Source organism: Panulirus ornatus, chromosome 51, assembly GCF_036320965.1.
Source record: "Panulirus ornatus isolate Po-2019 chromosome 51, ASM3632096v1, whole genome shotgun sequence".
Classification (NCBI taxonomy): domain Eukaryota; kingdom Metazoa; phylum Arthropoda; class Malacostraca; order Decapoda; family Palinuridae; genus Panulirus; species Panulirus ornatus.
Window position 1 is genome coordinate 5405152 of NC_092274.1, and position 19802 is coordinate 5424953.

The following is a 19802-nucleotide window of genomic DNA, read 5'->3' on the forward strand; positions in this document are numbered from 1 at the left end:
CTTTGAAGAATGTATGTGAGAAATACTTAGAAAAGCAAATGGATTTGTATGTAGCATTTATGGATCTGGAGAAGGCATATGATAGAGTTGATAGAGATGCTCTGTGGAAGGTATTAAGAATATATGGTGTGGGAGGCAAGTTGTTAGAAGCAGTCTAAAGTTTTTATCGAGGATGTAAGGCATGTGTACGTGTAGGAAGAGAGGAAAGTGATTGGTTCTCAGTGAATGTAGGTTTGCGGCAGGGGTGTGTGATGTCTCCATGGTTGTTTAATTTGTTTATGGATGGGGTTGTTAGGGAGGTGAATGCAAGAGTTTTGGAAAGAGGGGCAAGTATGAAGTCTGTTGGGGATGAGAGAGCTTGGGAAGTGAGTCAGTTGTTGTTCGCTGATGATACAGCGCTGGTGGCTGATTCAGGTGAGAAACTGCAGAAGCTGGTGACTGAGTTTGGTAAAGTGTGTGGAAGAAGAAAGTTAAGAGTAAATGTGAATAAGAGCAAGGTTATTAGGTACAGTAGGGTTGAGGGTCAATTCAATTGGGAGGTGAGTTTGAATGGAGAAAAACTGGAGGAAGTGAAGTGTTTTAGATATCTGGGAGTGGATCTGGCAGCGGATGGAACCATGGAAGCGGAAGTGGGTCATAGGGTGGGGGAGGGGGCGAAAATTCTGGGAGCCTTGAAGAATGTGTGGAAGTCGAGAACATTATCTCGGAAAGCAAAAATGGGTATGTTTGAAGGAATAGTGGTTCCAACAATGTTGTATGGTTGCGAGGCGTGGACTATGGATAGAGTTGTGCGCAGGAGGATGGATGTGCTGGAAATGAGATGTTTGAGGACAATGTGTGGTGTGAGGTGGTTTGATCGAGTAAGTAACGTAAGGGTAAGAGAGATGTGTGGAAATAAAAAGAGCGTGGTTGAGAGAGCAGAAGAGGGTGTTTTGAAATGGTTTGGTCACATGGAGAGAATGAGTGAGGAAAGATTGACCAAGAGGATATATGTGTCGGAGGTGGAGGGAACGAGGAGAAGAGGGAGACCAAATTGGAGGTGGAAAGATGGAGTGAAAAAGATTTTGTGTGATCGGGGCCTGAACATGCAGGAGGGTGAAAGGAGGGCAAAGAATAGAGTGAATTGGAGCGATGTGGTATACTGGGGTTGACGTGCTGTCAGTGGATTGAATCAAGGCATGTGTATGGGGGTGGGTTGGGCCATTTCTTTCGTCTGTTTCCTTGCGCTACCTCGCAAACGCGGGAGACAGCGGCAAAAAAAAAAAAAAAAAAAAATATATGTGTGTGTGTGTGTGTGTGTGTGTGTGTGTGTGTGTGTGTGTGTTTGTATATGAGTGGATGGGCCATTCTTCATCTGTTTACTGGTGCTACCTCGCTGATCCGGGAAACAATGATTAATTATAATCATAATATAATAGAAATGAAAACAATATATAAAAGTGTTAAAATCGCAATTTGCATTTATTTCCAACTGGGACTCTTATAATGAGCAATTCACAAAACTATACAATGTATGGTCACCTACTCAAATAGTAGAGAAATGCAATATGGAAACAAAGCATCCGTAATATTCTTTTGAGATTTGACTGAATACATAACTGAAACTAACTAATGAACTCTTTGGAGATACTTCTGTAAGCACTGGTTTAGAAAATAATGATAGTTTCTCATCTTATTCATTCTTCTTCATGGTCTGTGCTGGATTTGATGCCTTTAGAGCCTGACGGTCAAGTGGCACTTGGGGCTGAACTTTCATGGGGCCATCAAGGGGAAGGTCCCAGGGGTTAGGGGTCTTTGGAGGCTTTAGTAGTTCCTTGCGCACCCTATCTCTAGTGCGTGATGCTCTTGGTTGATAATGCCTCTTGATCCTTTCACTTGTGCGTGGAGGAAGCGAGCCATCACGCCGACCCTCCCATATCTGTGAGATACGGATTTAAGTTGACCAATAAATATGCTGAATTTACTTAAATACCACCATCTAATGTCTACCTATTTCCTTCTTTATCTCCTGACTCCCATGTACATAAAGTGCAAATGAGAAGTGTAGCTAACACTTATAATCAGACCACCCAAGAGAAATAATTTAGTAAAGGCGAGGTTTCTACTCTTCTAAAACAGTCACAAAAAAAAAATCATCTTGTCATCTTGATCTCTGTGACTCATTCTGCCAGTGTTTTGCTGCAAAGGTCAGAGTTAGGAGGACTATGATGTGCCTTAATCCTTTCTACATTTTCATACTTATACCTTTACCCTTCAGTATTCTATTAAGGGACCCAATGACTCTTCTACCCTATCCTGCTCTCTCTCTCTTATCTCTCCATTCATATCACCAAAATTATACAAGATAGCCCCCAAATACTTAAATTCTATCACCTCTTTCAGTCTTTCTCCCATATTTATAACATAGTTCAGTACACTTTCTTCTCCCATTTTCACTGTTTCCTTTCCAACAATATTACTTTACTTTCATCTTTGCTTATACACATCTTACAACACATTTACAACCTTCAGCAACTCCTTTTCACTCTCAGCAAATAACACTATCATCCACAAACAGGATTGTCACAAGCCACCATACTTCAATACTTCACTACCAAAATGAATCTCTACACTCCTTTTCCCTAGTTTTGCTTCATCCCTCGTCACTTCATCCATATATATATATGTTGAAAATCTTCAGTGACATCACACAGCTCTGCCTCACACCCAAATGTATACTGAAACTTTCCCTCAACTTCCATCCACTCTTACAACATGCATTTGCTTCTCAACAGAAAGCTTTCACACAATCCAACAGTTGTCCTCTAACCCAATATATCCCTAGAGCCAATACCCTCATATTCTGTAATCTTAATATCAGCAATCACAGGAACAGGAAAGACTTGTCATTAACATGATAGCATGGAGGTAGGATAACCTTCGTTAACTGGCAAACAGTATTTCCCCTCCTCCTGACCCGGCACAGGGGACCCCATCCCTTCATAATGTCTCTTATGTCACACCACCTGCCAAACTCAATCACAGTCCAGCATATAGTAGCTAACAGGCAATAACTTTATATTTCATAATTTTAATGAAAAGTATAACCAAACAGGAAATATCAACATTCCTGGAGATTGGCTACTTACTTAACACCTGTCTGGCAACTATCAAGTGGTTGGTGTCTGACCACACATCTGCAACATCTCATAAAATGCACAAACTGCTGTATCAAGGAGGAATGTGGGCAACTTTACCTGAGATCATATACACCAAAATATGAGTGTTGTTAAAGTTAACAAGAATAGACCAGGGACACCGACAACAGACTCTTCTCTCTTCTGTGGTCCAAGTTATCACAGAAAATATGAAAAATATACCAAGAAAGATGTAAGCAAAATTGTGAAGGAAAAACTCACTTTTTTCATGACAAGTGACCTTCGGAGGCTGGTTAGGTTTTGTCTACGGCGGAATATTGCTACCCCTGTTCTCTCTCCTGTTGAGGGTGAAATGATATCCTCAGGATTCACTTCAAGGGGTTGTAAGATGGAAGTTAAAGACCTCTGCCCTCGACCACGTCCACGGGACCTTCCACGAGGACGTCCACGGCCATGTGTACGACAACTGCCTCGAGGTCGTCCACGAATTCTACCTCGTCCTTTGCTGAATGATGGATGTGAATTTTTCATTCAATATTTAGTAAATCTAAAGTGAACTCATATAACTGTGATCAACAATACTACTGCGATCCTCACTATCACTCCCAAGCAAGGACAGGAAAAATATGGGGGTCTTGGTTTGACAGATGGCTGAATATAACAACCATGTAAAACTATAAAAACTATGTCTGTAATACGATTTGTAATGTGACTATATCATGAAAAGTCTTCTCGATACACAACTGACAAAAGTCTGTCCGCAGACATCTACACCTCTTTTGCTGATATGAATTTCCTTAGGAAAGGGAATAGTCCTCAAGTGTTTGTAAAATAAGTGCATGTGGTCACAGTGCCAAAAACAGTTACTATACACATGACAAAATCATTTTCTTTTTTTTTTTTTTGTCGCTGTCTCCCGCGTTTGCGAGGTAGCGCAAGGAAACAGACGAAAGAAATGGCCCAACCCACCCCCATACACATGTATACACATACATCCACACACGCAAATATACATACCTACACAGCTTTCCATGGTTTACCCCAGACGCTTCACATGCCCCGATTCAATCCACTGACAGCACGTCAACCCCGGTATACCAACGATCCAATTCACTCTATTCCTTGCCCTCCTTTCACCCTCCTGCATGTTCAGGCCCCGATCACACAAAATCTTTTTCACTCCATCTTTCCACCTCCAATTTGGTCTCCCTCTTCTCCTCGTTCCCTCCACCTCCGACACATATATCCTCTTGGTCAATCTTTCCTCACTCATTCTCTCCATGTGCCCAAACCATTTCAAAACACCCTCTTCTGCTCTCTCAACCACGCTCTTTTTATTTCCACACATCTCTCTTACCCTTACGTTACTTACTCGATCAAACCACCTCACACCACACATTGTCCTCAAACATCTCATTTCCAGCACATCCATCCTCCTGCGCACAACTCTATCCATAGCCCACGCCTCGCAACCATACAACATTGTTGGAACCACTATTCCTTCAAACATACCCATTTTTGCTTTCCGAGATAATGTTCTCAACTTCCACACATTCTTCAAGGCTCCCAGAATTTTCACCCCCTCCCCCACCCTATGATCCACTTCCGCTTCCATGGTTCCATCCGCTGCCAGATCCACTCCCAGATATCTAAAACACTTCACTTCCTCCAGTTTTTCTCCATTCAAACTCACCTCCCAATTGACTTGACCCTCAACCCTACTGTACCTAATAACCTTGCTCTTATTCACATCATTTATAAAACAACAATAAAGTTCAGAGTTACTTCTTAGTTACTCATCAGTTCTACAAAATTATGCTCATTAACTTTTTTCATACCTACATTTTTGTCCCGTCAATCTGAGCAAAATTCATAAGCTAAGAAACATATTCTTGCACATCATCTCAAGGGAGGCTGTGTTTTTATGTAAGCTCCCTTACATTTTAGCAAAATACTTTCACTGTCAGCCTATCTATCTATCACTTGACACCTGTAACCTTCAGGAACTCCCTCAAGGGGGTGGCCACGGCAAGTCTCCATAAATGATGAAGTCCTAAATACACAAAATGGAAAAATCAACGTTTCCATACAATTTCAATTATGATATTTTTCACTATTTCTCTTTTGTACCTTTTATTTTTCCTGCATTAATGAAGTAACATCAGAAACAGATAACCAAGCCTTAAGGAAAACCAAATTCTCATTTGGTTCCTTCCTCTATTCCTCCCTTTGGAAAGAAATAACCCATTCTTGCTCCCGTTCCCTTCCTTTTAGTCATCTTCAATGGTACACACAAGATACATGGGTAGCACTCTTTCTCTCCTATTCCCAGGGATAAGAAATCATTCAAAATGTGAAAACATTTTTGGAAAAATCCTCTTCAAAATAAAGATGTTAAAATACGACCTTATACAGAAAAAAAAATGTGATCGATACATAGCTCCATTACATTCCCTCAAACATTCTATTACAAAAACATTGTATTGTTACAAAGTATCAATAGTATGGGTAAGTCCTGGGATACACAAGCAGAGAGAAAATATCAAGCATCTGTGGGTAATGCCTCCCACACTGCTCAGCTTTTCTGACCGTAGAAATAAACCCAAATCACACAGTATGTGAGATCATTACTACTGCCATGCCAAGCTATGGTATACCTTCAATCATTTTCAAATATCACATAATCCAGCCGATGGGAAAAGTTTTAAGGCACTTGCTGCAGGGGATTGGGCTATGAGAGTTCCTTTACCTTTCACCATAATCTCCTTTAACCCCCCTTTCACTTCCTTCCCTTTCCTGCTGCTCTCCCTTCACCTACTTTTCCCTCTTCATACCTTCCCTCTTCCAGAGGTCTCCTCTTGCTGCTCTCTCCTTCCACTTCTTTCCTTCTGTGTTCACTACTCTTCCTTCTCCTTTTCCCACAGTTCTTTCTCTTTCCTGTGGTCTTCCTTCCCTTGCTGTTATCCCCTCCTACTTTCTTCCATTGTCCACATATTTCTTCTCTTGTTCTCCTTTCCCACTTCCTTCCCTCATCCACAGCTTTCTTCCCTTGGTGTTCTCCCCTCCTACCTCCTTCCCTTTTCCTCAGCTTTCTTCACTCCTTTGTTCTCCCCTAACACTTAAGTCCTACTTCTCGTGTTACTTTTCCCCATTTCCATCTCTACCATTCGTGTCATCCTTTATTAGTCCTACCTTGGATTAACTTTTGCTGTTACATCTACTTCCATTTCAGAATTGTGTGTTTCTTCATCCTCTTGCGTCCTCAATGCTTCGGCAAATTCTGCTTGCTGAAAGTCAGTTTCCATAGGTTCTACTTTCACATTTGCAACATGCCTTTCTTCTCCCGAAGAGGCAGTAGAAGTTGTAGATGCCTTCATGCATCTTCGATAGTTCATCCATGCCTCATACATAAAATGTTTCTTTGATAACTGATGAATATACTCCTCTTGTTCCTGGATAAGTATAGAAGAACAGGTATAAGTGAAACAGAAAAAGTTGCAGTACTATCAAATAAGACTATCCTAAGTCAGTCCAAATGAAAAATGGACATGAACCGAAAGTATGAACATTCAGACTAAAATCCTTCAAATATGAACATGCAGATGGCTCTACCATCTATTCAGTCATTTGCCTCTGCATCATGGAACAAAAAGTGAAAACAGGAAATAGTAGTATTCTAATCATAAGACAAGTATTTCTGATTAGTATCATGAGCTTTGGAAACACTGCTTAAGCAATTTCCAGTATTAATTACAAACTAGCAAAGGCTTCTTCTTTACATATTTGTCTTGAGAGAAATTGAGAACTGCTTATATTGCATATTTTGGCAACTTAAGTGTAATTACCTATTTCTACCATACAAGGTGAGAGTTTTAGATTCATGGGGCCCCATGAGACAGGGAAAAATAAAAACAACAAACCTTAATATCAAGTTCATCTTTGGTGAGCATTGACCGTTTTGGCTTCTCTTGCTTTACTATATCATCTTCTTGAGGTAGCTTCTTAGCGTTTTCACTACTGGCAGCTATCCTTGTAATTTTCCTCACACGATCCTGAGGAGGACTATAGGAAGAAGAGTTACCCGTACTGATATTCAACCACAATGGAGATGCAACAGAACTAAATCCTTTCCAACCACACCAGTCCATAACTAACCACCATCCCCCAAGCAGAAATAAAAAGCTTACTCCTGCCTCTCTCTAACAACCTCTATTTTCACATCTTATCATCCTTAATCAACATAACATACACTGAAATGAACTGACACACTAAGCAACTGCCTTCTTAATTCAGTCTTAAACACCACCCCACCAGACATACATCCATCAGAAATCACACTTCCTAAACAAACATGAGTTATACTTTTCTATCTATACTCTGGGCATCATCCATCCCTACATCAACATAAACACCGATTTAATACAACCCTTGATGCAACAACCAAACAAAGACACCAAACACTTACTGCTCACATGCCCCCTCACTCTCCAACATAAAAACAAACACATCATCCCCACACTTTATGACCTATGGTCTTGCCTAATACACATGGCTCACCATTTTCCAGCTAAAGGAAGTAGCACAACCTTGGGCTGCAAGAGCCTTTAGAAAGATGTTCTGGGTTACACCAGGACTCTGAGAGACATTGGTCATGGAGTAATGATAAATCAACAAATTAATAAATACATACTATGTAGTGTAGGCAGTAGTTAGTAGGCAGCTAATGACTAGGGAGGAATATTACTGGTACTACCCAGCTGGATATCTGGAGGGTTAGTGACGGCTGCAAAGAGAGCCAGCACTATAGTGGCTGTCAAGCTGCACTCATTTGACCCAGATAACTATCTGTTCTTTCAGCCTCACCCACAAGTGGACTATTGGCATTCTGTCCACAAACATACAATCTCTTCTTGTCATACATAACATTTGACAGCACTTAACTCACATAGCTCATTCATCGTAACTCTAGATTTTCCTATGGTGAGCACTATGCACTAGCTCTGCCTTTTGGTAAAATGGTAGGAGCAATAAATAGAAGCAGAAGTTAGGAACATTTAGGCAGGAGCATTAAACAGAAACATCAGTTAAAAACAGTAGGTAGAAATATTAGGTAGAAGCCTCTGCAAATACTACGCTAGAGTTGTCCTTTGCCAATGGCCTATTAAGGAAGAGGCACTAAATGCTAAGAAGTGGCACTGGAATCCATTAATTATGGAGACTCTATTGTCATGACCACCCTCTTGAGGGAGTTCCAGGTGGGAACAGGCATCAAAGATATAGACAGATTGATAGATAGATAGACAAATAGTACAGCAATCTTTTAGAAACTGGACTTACGAAAGCATTGTCATCATAGCAGGCCAGTAAAAGATGGACAGCATTCTCTGGAACAGTATGTTATCGGCTCTCTCACGGGCCTCCTTATCCTCTCTCTCCTCTCTGCAGAAAGCAAAATTATTATCTACAATAAATAGTAAATATCCAGCCACACAACTTCACATATATGCACGTGCATGCACCCACAAATATAGCTATGCAAACAGTGTATCAGAAAAATATATACATATACACTTTTTTTTTATCATACTATTCGCCATTTCCCGCATTAGCGAGGTAGCGTTAAGAACAGAGGACTGGGCCTTTGAGGGAATATCCTCTCCTGGCCCCCTTCTCTGTTCCTTCTTTTGGAAAATTAAAAAAAAAAAAAAAATGAGAGGGGAGGATTTCCAGCCCCCCACTCCCTTCCCTTTTAGTTGCCTTCTACGACACACAAGGAATACGTGGGAAGTATTCTTTCTCCTCTATCCCCAGGGATAACACAAAATATATCTATGTAAATACTATATATGAATGCTAGAAAGAGGGGTGAGTATGCAAACTGTTGGGGATAAGAAGGCCAGGGAAATGAGTCATTTGTTGTTTGTATATGATACAGCACTGGGAAACCACAGGACTTGGTGACTGAGTTTTGATGAGTGTGTGAAAGGAGGAAGCTTAGAGTAAACGTAAACAAAAGCAAGGTTATACGGTTTAGAAGGTTGAGGAACAGGTAAGTTATGGGTGTGAGTATGAATGCAAAATAAAAAACTCTCTACCCCTCCTGTCTTTCCCAATAACTATGACCTAGCACACTTCAAAAGACAGGTCTTTTACTTTCTCAAAAATTCATAAGTACCTTCCCTTGTCTTTCTTTTTATGTTTTATAATTCTCTCTATATTTCAATTAAGGCCCAGCCTTGTTGTGGACTATTGTCTATGACTGAAGCCTTCAACATAAAGAAAAAAAAAAATTCAGACATGTCTCTTACCCTTTCATTACTTACTTGATCACACTACCTCACACCAAATGTTGTCCTCAAACATTTCATTTCCAATACATTCAACCTCCTTTGCACAACCCTATCTATAGCCCATGCCTTGCAACCATACAATATTGTTGGAACAACTATTCTTTCAAACACACCCATTTTTGCCCTCCAAGATAACATTCTCTCCTTCCGGAAACACATTCTTCACTGCTCCCAGAACCTTAGCCACCTCCCCACTCTATGACTCACTTCTGCTTCCATGGTTCCATTCACTGCCAAGTCTACTCCCATAGAACAAAAACACTTAACTTTCTACAATTTTCTCTCCATTCAAACTTACATCCCAACTCTTGTCCCTCAACCCTGATGAATCTAATAACCTTGCTTTTAACTATATTCACTCTCAACTTTCTCCTTTCACACTCTTTTCCAAACCCAGTCACCAACTTCTGCACTTTCTCACTCGAATCAGCCATCAGTGCTGTACCATTGGCTAACAACAACCGACTCACTTACCAGGCCCAGGCCCTCTCATCCCCAGCACACTGCATACTCACCCCTCTTCAAGAATTCCATTTCCCTTCCTCACCATCCCATCCATAAACAAAGTAAACAACCATGTTGACATCACACACCCCAGCCACAGACCAACCTTACCTGGGAACCATTCTCTCTCCTCTCTTCCTACTCGTACACACACCTTACACCCTTGATAAAAACTTCTCATTGCTTCTCTTAGCTTATATTCTTCAGACCTTCCATAAAGCATCTCTATCAACCCTATCATATGCCTTCTCCATATCCATAAATGCCACATACAAATCCATCTGTTTTTCCAAGTAATTCTCACACACATTCTTCAAAGTAAACATCTGATCCCCATCCTCAACCACTTCTGAAGCCATGCTGTTCCTTCCCAATCTGATGCAATGTACATGACTTCACCCTCTCAATCATTACCCTTCCATACAATTTTCCAGGTATCTCAACAAAATTATGCCTCTGTAGTTTGAACACTCACCTTTATCCCCTTTGCTTTTATATGATGGACTATACATGCATTCTGCCAATCCACAAGCACTTCACCACAATCCATACATACAATGAATAATCTTACAACCAATCAACAATAAGTGCAACGGCAATACCTCCTTGCTGCATTTCATCTTCTGCAAAGGCTTTCATCACCTCTTCTTTCCTCACCAAACCATTGCTCTCAAACTTTGCATACCACCCCAACAAAAGCACCCTACACCTGCTACTCTATCATTAAACACATTTAACAATTCTTCAAAATACTCATTCCATCACTACTTGTTATCACTTCCCTTCTTGCCCCCTTCATCAATGTTCCTATTTGTTCTCTTATCTTTCGCACATTATCTACCTCCTTCCAAAACATCCTTTTATTCTCCCTAAACTTTATGATACTCTCAACCCAACTCTCATTTGCCTTCTTTTTCAGCCCCTGTACCTTCCTCCTGACCTCCTGCTACTTTCTCTTATACATCATCTAATTATTTGCACTCCTTCCTCGTAATACTTCTACCCAAATGCCTCTCTTTTTTTTCACCAGGAACTTTACTTCATCCACCACTCACTACTTCTAATCTGCCCACCTCCTACCTTTTGCATGTCACATGCATCTCTTGCACATGCCATCACTGCTTTCTAGATACCTCCCACTCTTCATCCCCTCCCCTCAATTCATCTGCTCTCACCTTTTGACATTCTACACTCAATCTCTCCTGGTATTTCTTCACACAAGTCTCCTTTCCAAGCTCACTTACTCTCAACACTTTCTTCTCCCCGACATTGTTTCCTCTTTTTCAGAAACCTCCACAAATCTTCACCCTTGCCTCCACAAAATAGTGATCAGACATCCCACCCGCTGCCCCTCTCAGCAAATGTACATCAAAAAGTCTCTCTTTTACATGCCTTTCAATTAATACATAATCTAATAATGCCCGTTGACCATCTCTCCTATTTACATGTGTATAAGTACTTGTGTATATCAGTTGTGCGGAGGAGGGTGGATGTGCTGGAAATGAGATGTTTGAGGACAATATGTGGTGTGAGGTGGTTTAATCGAGTAAGTAATGAAAGAGTGTGGTAATAAAAAAAAGTGTGATTGAGAGCAGAAGAGGGTGTTTTGAAATGGTTTGGTCACATGGAGAGAATGAGTGAGGAAAGATTGACCAAGAGGATATATGTGTCAGAGGTGGAGGGAATGAGGAGAAGTGGGAGACCAAACTGGAGGTGGAAAGATGGAGTGAAAAAGATTTTGAGTGATCAGGGCCTGAACATGCAGGAGGGTGAAAGGCGTGCAAGGAATGGAGTGAATTAGAACAATGTGGTATACCGGGATCGATGTGCTGTCAATGGATTGAACCAGGGCATGCGAAGCGTCTGGGGTAAACCATGGAAAGTTTTGTGGGGCCTGGATGTGAAAAGGGAGCTGTGGTTTCGGTGCATTATACATGACAGCTAGAGACTGAGTGTGAATGAATGTGGCCTTTGTTGTCTTTTCCTAGCGCTACCTCGCGCACATGCAGGGGTAGGGGGCTGTCATTTCATGTGGCAGGGTGGCGACGGGAATGATTAAGGGCAGACAGTATGAATTATGTACATGTGTATATATGTATATATCTGAGTATTCCCTGGGGATAGGGGAGAAAGAATACTTCCCATGTATTCCCTGCGTGTCGTAGAAGGCGACTAAAAGGGAAGGGAGCTGGGGGCTGGAAATCCTCCCCTCTCGTTCCCCCCCCCCCCCAAAAGAAGGAACAGAGAAGAGGGCCAGGTGAGGATATTCCCTCAAAGGCCCAGTCCTCTGTTCTTAACGCTACCTCGCTATCGTGGGAAATAGCGAATAGTATAAAAAAAAAAAAAAAATCTGAGTGTGTGTATATATATGTATACGTTGAGATGTATAGGTATGTATATGAGCGTGTGTGAACATTTATGTATATACATGTGTATGTGGGTGGGTTGGGCCATTCTTTCATCTGTTTCCTTGCGCTACCTTGCTAACGCGGGAGACAGCGACAAAGTATAATAAATAAAGAATATAAAGAGAGAGAGAGAGAGAATACAAACAAATCTGTACCTCTCTGTGACCATGCTCTCCACATGAGAGGGATCTCCAGCAGAAGCCTTGGTCTTTGATGGATTCACAGATGCATTACTTGACATGGCCTCAGCTGATGCTTCTGGCCTCCCCTTACCTGTATGAAAATGGAAATGAGACATACGGCATTATGTAAAGGGTAATCCTTAAAGAATCAAACTATCCCTCTGTCAATCTAATTCAACACATATTCACCAGCCAAACATGTAGAAAGTAAGTAACACTTGGTAGGCAGCCAATGATCAGGGAAGTATATCACCAGTACTATCCGCCTGGGTATCGGGAGGGTTAGTGATGGCTGTGTAGTGAGCCAGCACTTCAGCGGTTGTCAAGCAACATTCCTCTCACTACGGTATGGAGACTCGACTGCCTTGGCCACCCCTCTTAGACAGTCCCAGAATGGAACGGTCATTTGAGATATAGACAGAGAGATAGAACATTCAGAAGGGTGAAAGGGTTGCACAGGATAATGAGAACTGGAGCAGTATGGTATAAAAAGGGGTGAAAAGCAGCCAGTGGACTGAACCAGGGCATATAAAGCTGCTGAAGGAAACCATAGAAAGGTCTGTGGGGCCTGACTTAAGAGTTCCCACACTGCAGGGTGTCTGTCACCCAACTATTGTACCACACACTAAACCCTACACTCCAAGAGATTTTAGTAACTAAATGCGACATTTTGTTACAACAAAACCAAAACTTAAAAACAAGAAGACATAAAAGAAAGAATGAAATTAAAATTCAACAAGACAAAAGGCAAATATACTCACAAATCACTGCTTATTAGCAATACATTTCTTTTACATGCAGGCAGAACGAAAATGACAAGACAAATTAGTGTGTTAACTCTTCATGAGCCACCACAAACAATCTTGCAAGTGTGCAGGGCAGTGTCTCACACAGAAGGTGCCACCACCTGAGGCTGGATACTGCCACAACTGGTGGCAAAGCCACCCTTAAACCTCGGATTTTATGGGGACCGGTGAAACCCAAGGGTGTAGGTGACAGTTTTGCAAAGACAGGTGGCCACTGCCATCCAGCTTCACACCTAACCTATCTCATACCTTCAAAGTGACATCCTGCATGCAGACATGGGTGCCCATGGACATCTGTTCTATTCATTCACCACTTTTATACTTTAAAAGTATTTCTTCCCATCATATATACAGGTTCCTTACTTAGTTTCATGTTGTCCTCTAGCTGCTCTACTCCTACATCTCTATCTTCGTCAATCTCTTTTAAAAACCTAAAGGTTGTGATTAGGTCACCTGTCAGTGTGTGTGTGTGTGTGTGTGTGTGTGTGTGTGTGTGTGTGTGTGTGTGTGTGTGTGTGTGCAGCATATATGAAATGACCAAGATAAGGGCATTCAACTGTCCAAACCATTTCAGATACCACAAAAAAGTTTCAGATATGCATAAAATTCATGTTTATTCTTTTCAAACGTAGGTAAGTTATTCTGTGTTGCAGAAATAGGAAACCAAGCTCAGTGAAAGTCAATTTTGGACATCAAACTGTAAATTATGTGTGTAAATTTGGCTATTACATATTTGGTGTAAGCAAAATAGGCCAGAGCACACAGTAATCTGGAGAATGACCAAAGGTGTAAGCAGAGTACATGAAGCTTACCGCGAGAGTAAGTTGTGATCCTTGCTTGACCCAGCTTCTCTACATGGAGACTACTTTTCATCTTCCTTGCTCCTCGACGATTTTGGACAGTTTTACCATCAGATGCCTGCCAGAAGATTTTCAAGCTTTGAACAATAAATAAATTGAAATAAGATTAAAATTTTGGGGCTTAATCTATTTATCCATCTACTTATCACCATTTTTTTCTTCTTTCTTTTAAACTATTCGCCATTTCCCACGTTAGCGAGGTAGCATTAAGAACAGAGGACTGGGCCTTTGAGGGAATACCCTCACCTGGCCCAATTCTCTGTTCCTTCTTTTGGAAAAAAAAAAAAAAAAAAAAAAAAAAAAAAAAAAAAAACTGGAAGTGAAGTGTTTTAGATATCTGGGAGTGGATCTGGCAGCGGATGGAACCATGGAAGCGGAAGTGGATCATAGGGTGGGGGAGGGGGCGAAAATTCTGGGAGCCTTGAAGAATGTGTGGAAGTCGAGAACATTATCTCGGAAAGCAAAAATGGGTATGTTTGAAGGAATAGTGGTTCCAACAATGTTGTATGGTTGCGAGGCGTGGGCTATGGATAGAGTTGTGCGCAGGAGGATGGATGTGCTGGAAATGAGATGTTTGAGGACAATGTGTGGTGTGAGGTGGTTTGATCGAGTAAGTAACGTAAGGGTAAGAGAGATGTGTGGAAATAAAAAGAGCGTGGTTGAGAGAGCAGAAGAGGGTGTTTTGAAATGGTTTGGGCACATGGAGAGAATGAGTGAGGAAAGATTGACCAAGAGGATATATGTGTCGGAGGTGGAGGGAACGAGGAGAAGAGGGAGACCAAATTGGAGGTGGAAAGATGGAGTGAAAAAGATTTTGTGTGATCGGGGCCTGAACATGCAGGAGGGTGAAAGGAGGGCAAGGAATAGAGTGAATTGGAGCGATGTGGTATACCGGGGTTGACGTGCTGTCAGTGGATTGAATCGGGGCATGTGAAGCGTCTGGGGTAAACCATGGAAAGCTGTGTAGGTATGTATATTTGCGTGTGTGGACGTATGTATATACATGTGTATGGGGGTGGGTTGGACCATTTCTTTCGTCTGTTTCCTTGCGCTACCTCGCAAACGCGGGAGACAGGAAAAAAAAAAAAAAAAAAAAAGGGCAAAGGGTTATGGGATGTGGGAAGCTTCCCTTACTGGTTTAACAATTTAGAGGTTTGCTTGTAAATCTGAACATACATTATCGAAAATACATGAAATATATGCTATTTCCTCATTTTTCAAGGACACGTAACAAGTTCTCACTATTTCACTTGTAAACTACACTGATTTGTCAAGTGAGACCAAAAACTCTATTATCACCAGTATCATACACAAAATGATTCCATTGCATCTGATCCCCTATCATTTCCCATGCATCTTCATCTAATATATCTCTAGCCCTATTCAATTATCTCATAGTATCTATCCATATCTCTTCTGGTCTGAGTCCCTTTGCGACTTCATTTGTACAATTACATAACTTCTCAATCAACCTGTGATATGCCATATACTCTACATGACCATAACATCCCACATATCACCACATATCCTAATCATTCCACCATTTTTTACTCCAAATACACCATGAAAGTTACCCGTTTCTACTGCCTTATTCTGACATATAAAAACGGTGCAATGGTTAGCAATAACGACTGTGATGCACTTATGGACCACCCGTGGTCAAACACAAAGATTCAAATCCTGATTGCAGTACCTGGCTCATACCACCTCAGATAACATAAAAGCAAAGTACTCCTGCATGACATGGCAACTTCTTGCATGTTCAACACAAATTCTTTCTAATTTCTAGAGGTTTCATGCACCTCTAATTTTACTCCCATTCAAGACTTTTCTCCTGTCTTCAGCTTTCCAACTAATATCCTTACTGAAGGTTTCTCACACGAGTTCCAGTTCATTATGCACAATGAGACTGCATTGTGATCTGTCCACTTCATAGACAAAAGTCTTTCATTTACTAACATTCTACCCAACTCCTTTGATTCTGCTAACAGCAAATCATCATCTTCACACAGAAATTGTAACTTCTATTCTGTTTCATCATGTTTTAGTAATACAACTCTATATCGCCATTCCCTGCTCTAATTTCACATAAATCACCATCCTAAAAGGCATTATGTAACCATGATGACATTACATAACTTAATGCACACACTCCTATATTCATTTCAAATCACTCATCTATACTGACACTTACTCTCATATATTTATGTACTCCTTCCATTATAAAAGCTCCTACCAACACTCATGACTCTCCTTGCATACCAAATCAGAAGTTCCTGCAAATCTTTGTTATTCACTCTTTCTTAATACGTTTCTCTACTACTAGTGCAAAAATCCAGTTAATACAAACTCTTCTTCCCATACCCAACTACTTTACTTGTTAGGAGTTTACTGATTCTTCAAGATGATTATTTACTATCACACTAGAACTATAAATATCACTTATAATATATAACTACTCTAAAGAGCAGTGTAGGTGAAAATGAAGCAAGTGCCAGTTACTAACCATTGTGGTAACATGTATTTTAATTGGACTCCAATCATTTGTTTTATCAGGTAGTTGGGTGTCAGATGCCTCAGCATCTGATCTCCAATTAGCATCGGACTCTTCTTGGCTATCAACCTCTGAATATTCTCCAGGACGCCATCCACTTGTGCCAGGCACAGAATCAGACTGAGCTGTCCACTGTAACCTTGACGTATTACATACATCTTCCTCCTTAACATTTTGGTCTGATGTAGAGACTGTTGATAAATTACCCTGGGAGGCTTGCGTGACACCATTCCTGCCTAGTTGCTGAAAAGATTGGAATGACATAAATAATCAGGGTGTTTTTCTACACTAATAAAAAATTGCATGAAAGTAGGTTTTGCTATTCAAATTTGGCTGAGCTTCATCAATGAATTATTAAAAAAGTAATAATATCTCGGAAAGCAAAAATGGGTATGTTTGAAGGAATAGTGGTTCCAACAATGTTGTATGGTTGCGAGGCGTGGACTATGGATAGAGTTGTGCGCAGGAGGATGGATGTGCTGGAAATGAGATGTTTGAGGACAATGTGTGGTGTGAGGTGGTTTGATCGAGTAAGTAACGTAAGGGTAAGAGAGATGTGTGGAAATAAAAAGAGCGTGGTTGAGAGAGCAGAAGAGGGTGTTTTGAAATGGTTTGGTCACATGGAGAGAATGAGTGAGGAAAGATTGACCAAGAGGATATACGTGTCGGAGGTGGAGGGAACGAGGAGAAGAGGGAGACCAAATTGGAGGTGGAAAGATGGAGTGAAAAAGATTTTGTGTGATCGGGGCCTGAACATGCAGGAGGGTGAAAGGAGGGCAAGGAATAGAGTGAATTGGAGCGATGTGGTATACCGGGGTTGACGTGCTGTCAGTGGATTGAATCAAGGCATGTGAAGTGTCTGGGGTAAACCATGGAAAGCTGTGTAGGTATGTATATTTGCGTGTGTGGACGTATGTATATACATGTGTATGGGGGTGGGTTGGGCCATTTCTTTCGTCTGTTTCCTTGCGCTACCTCGCAAACGCGGGAGACAGCGGCAAAAAAAAAAAAAAAAAAAAAAAAAAAAAATAATATATACAAAATCTGTTTGTATGCAACCCAAAATTTTTCAGTACGCTAGACATCAGTCTACATAGCAGCCTACAGCAATCAACCCAAAACAAGTTAAGCTTTCTATGGCAGGATGATCTTAACATAATAATGCCCATATGAATTTATCATCCAGGCCCCACAGACCTTTCCATGGTCTAACCAAGACGCTTCACATGCCCTGATCCAATCCAATGACACCATGTCGACCCTGGTATACCACATCATTCCTATTCACTCTATTCCGTGCACACCTTTCACCCTCCTGTGTGTTCTGGCCCTGATCGCTCAATATCTTTTTCACTCCATCCTTCCACCTCCTTCTTCCCCCACCTCTGACACGTATATCCTCTTTGTCAGTCTTTCCTCACTCATTCTTTCCATGTGTCCAAACCATTTCAACACACCCACTTCTGCTCTCTACCACACTTTTTATTACAACACATCTCTCTTACCCTTTCATTACTTACTCAATCAAACCACCTCACACCACATATTGTCCTCCAACATTTCAATTCCAACACATCCACCCTCCTCTGCAAAACCCTATCTAAAGCCCATGCCTCAAAACCATATAACATTGCTGGAACCACTACTCCTTCAGTCATACCCATTTTTGCTCTCAGAGATAACATTCTTGCCTTCCACACATTCTTCAACTCTCCCAGAACCTTCGCCCCCTCCCCAACATTGTGACTCGCTTCCACTTCAATGGTTCCATCTGCTGCTAAGTCCACTCCCAGATATCTAAAACACTTCACTTCCTCCAGTTTTTCTCAATTCAAACTTACCTCCCAGTTAACTTGTCCCTCAACCCTACTGAAACTAATAACCTTGCTCTTATTCACACTTACTCTCAACTTTCTCCTATACATTATGTGCGTATAAGTGTATTTATGTGTAAGCAAGTGGCTGGATCTTTCTTTGTCTGCTGGTGCTAACTTTCTAACATGGGAAAAGGTGATCAAGTATAATAAAAATAATAAAATTCTGGGGGGTTTTCATACATATTCGCCATTTCCTGCATTAGCAAGGTAGCGTCAAGAACAGAAGACTGAGCCTAAGAGGGTAAACTCTCACTCAGCCCCCTTATCTGTTTCTTCTTTTGGAAAAGTAAAAACTGGAAGGGAGGATTTCCAGCCCCCCACTCCCTCCCCGTTTAGTCGAATTTCACGACACACAGGGAATACATGGGAAATATTCTTTCTCCCATATCCCCAGGTTACTTCAGTCATTTCATGTTTAGTGTGAAGTCTCATGTAATAAAGTTAATTATGAAAAATGAAAATATCTTCATAATGGATGAACAAGACATATGTCACTAGCCCTCCAGTCACACCAGTTTATTTCATGACAGTATACATTCTTAACATTCATATATGTAGCCATGTCTTGAGTGTCTTTACTTGCACATAATACTGAATGAAGTAGAAAAGGTCAAAACATTTTTGGTAACAACCCTAAGTAGACCTCTATTACTAAAGACCTATCAGTAATGACTGAAATGCTAAAGTTTTGCATACTATCCAAACACTGATCAAGTGGATCTGTCATTGCAAGTTGAAAGAAGCCAGCCTCAAAATGAGAAAAGTGAAAACATTATACAACATACAAATGATACAAGCAATATAAAAATGAAAAAGACAATCTTTGAGGGATACGCCGGTATCAGAGAGGGTTGGCAGACATTAACAAGGGATTCAGCATAAATGTGCCAAGCACATGGATCAGAAAAAGAACAACTGCTTCAGTTCTCTTAAAATAATGCCTCTTCAAGTAACTAGATCCAACTAGATAATTTACTTATGTAATAAATCTTGTTTGCAGGGTTGGGATTTATGCAGTCCAGGCTCGCGCGAGACGGTGCTGGCTGGGGCAGCTGGCATGGCAGGTCGACGGTATAGTCAGGTCATCGTGTGTCAAGACATCATATAAAGGATGTGTTTGGTGG

At 41.0% G+C, this 19802-nt stretch overlaps 1 protein-coding gene across 3 annotated transcripts in view; it reads right to left on the minus strand.

Annotated features, from left to right (window-relative positions):
• Positions 1–1434: 1434 nt before the first annotated feature.
• Positions 1435–19802, minus strand: part of LOC139764870 (uncharacterized) — a 74527-nt gene continuing 56159 nt past the window's right edge. For all 3 annotated transcript variants that reach the window (XM_071691899.1, XM_071691898.1, XM_071691901.1), the window contains exons 19-26: positions 16754–17044; positions 14200–14305; positions 12555–12672; positions 8475–8576; positions 7058–7199; positions 6330–6589; positions 3399–3642; positions 1435–1918 (exon numbers count right to left, since the gene is read on the minus strand). In XM_071691899.1, coding sequence (XP_071548000.1) covers positions 1673–1918; positions 3399–3642; positions 6330–6589; positions 7058–7199; positions 8475–8576; positions 12555–12672; positions 14200–14305; positions 16754–17044 — 1509 coding nt within the window. In that variant the 3' untranslated portion in view covers positions 1435–1672. The remainder of the gene's footprint in view (positions 1919–3398; positions 3643–6329; positions 6590–7057; positions 7200–8474; positions 8577–12554; positions 12673–14199; positions 14306–16753; positions 17045–19802) is intronic.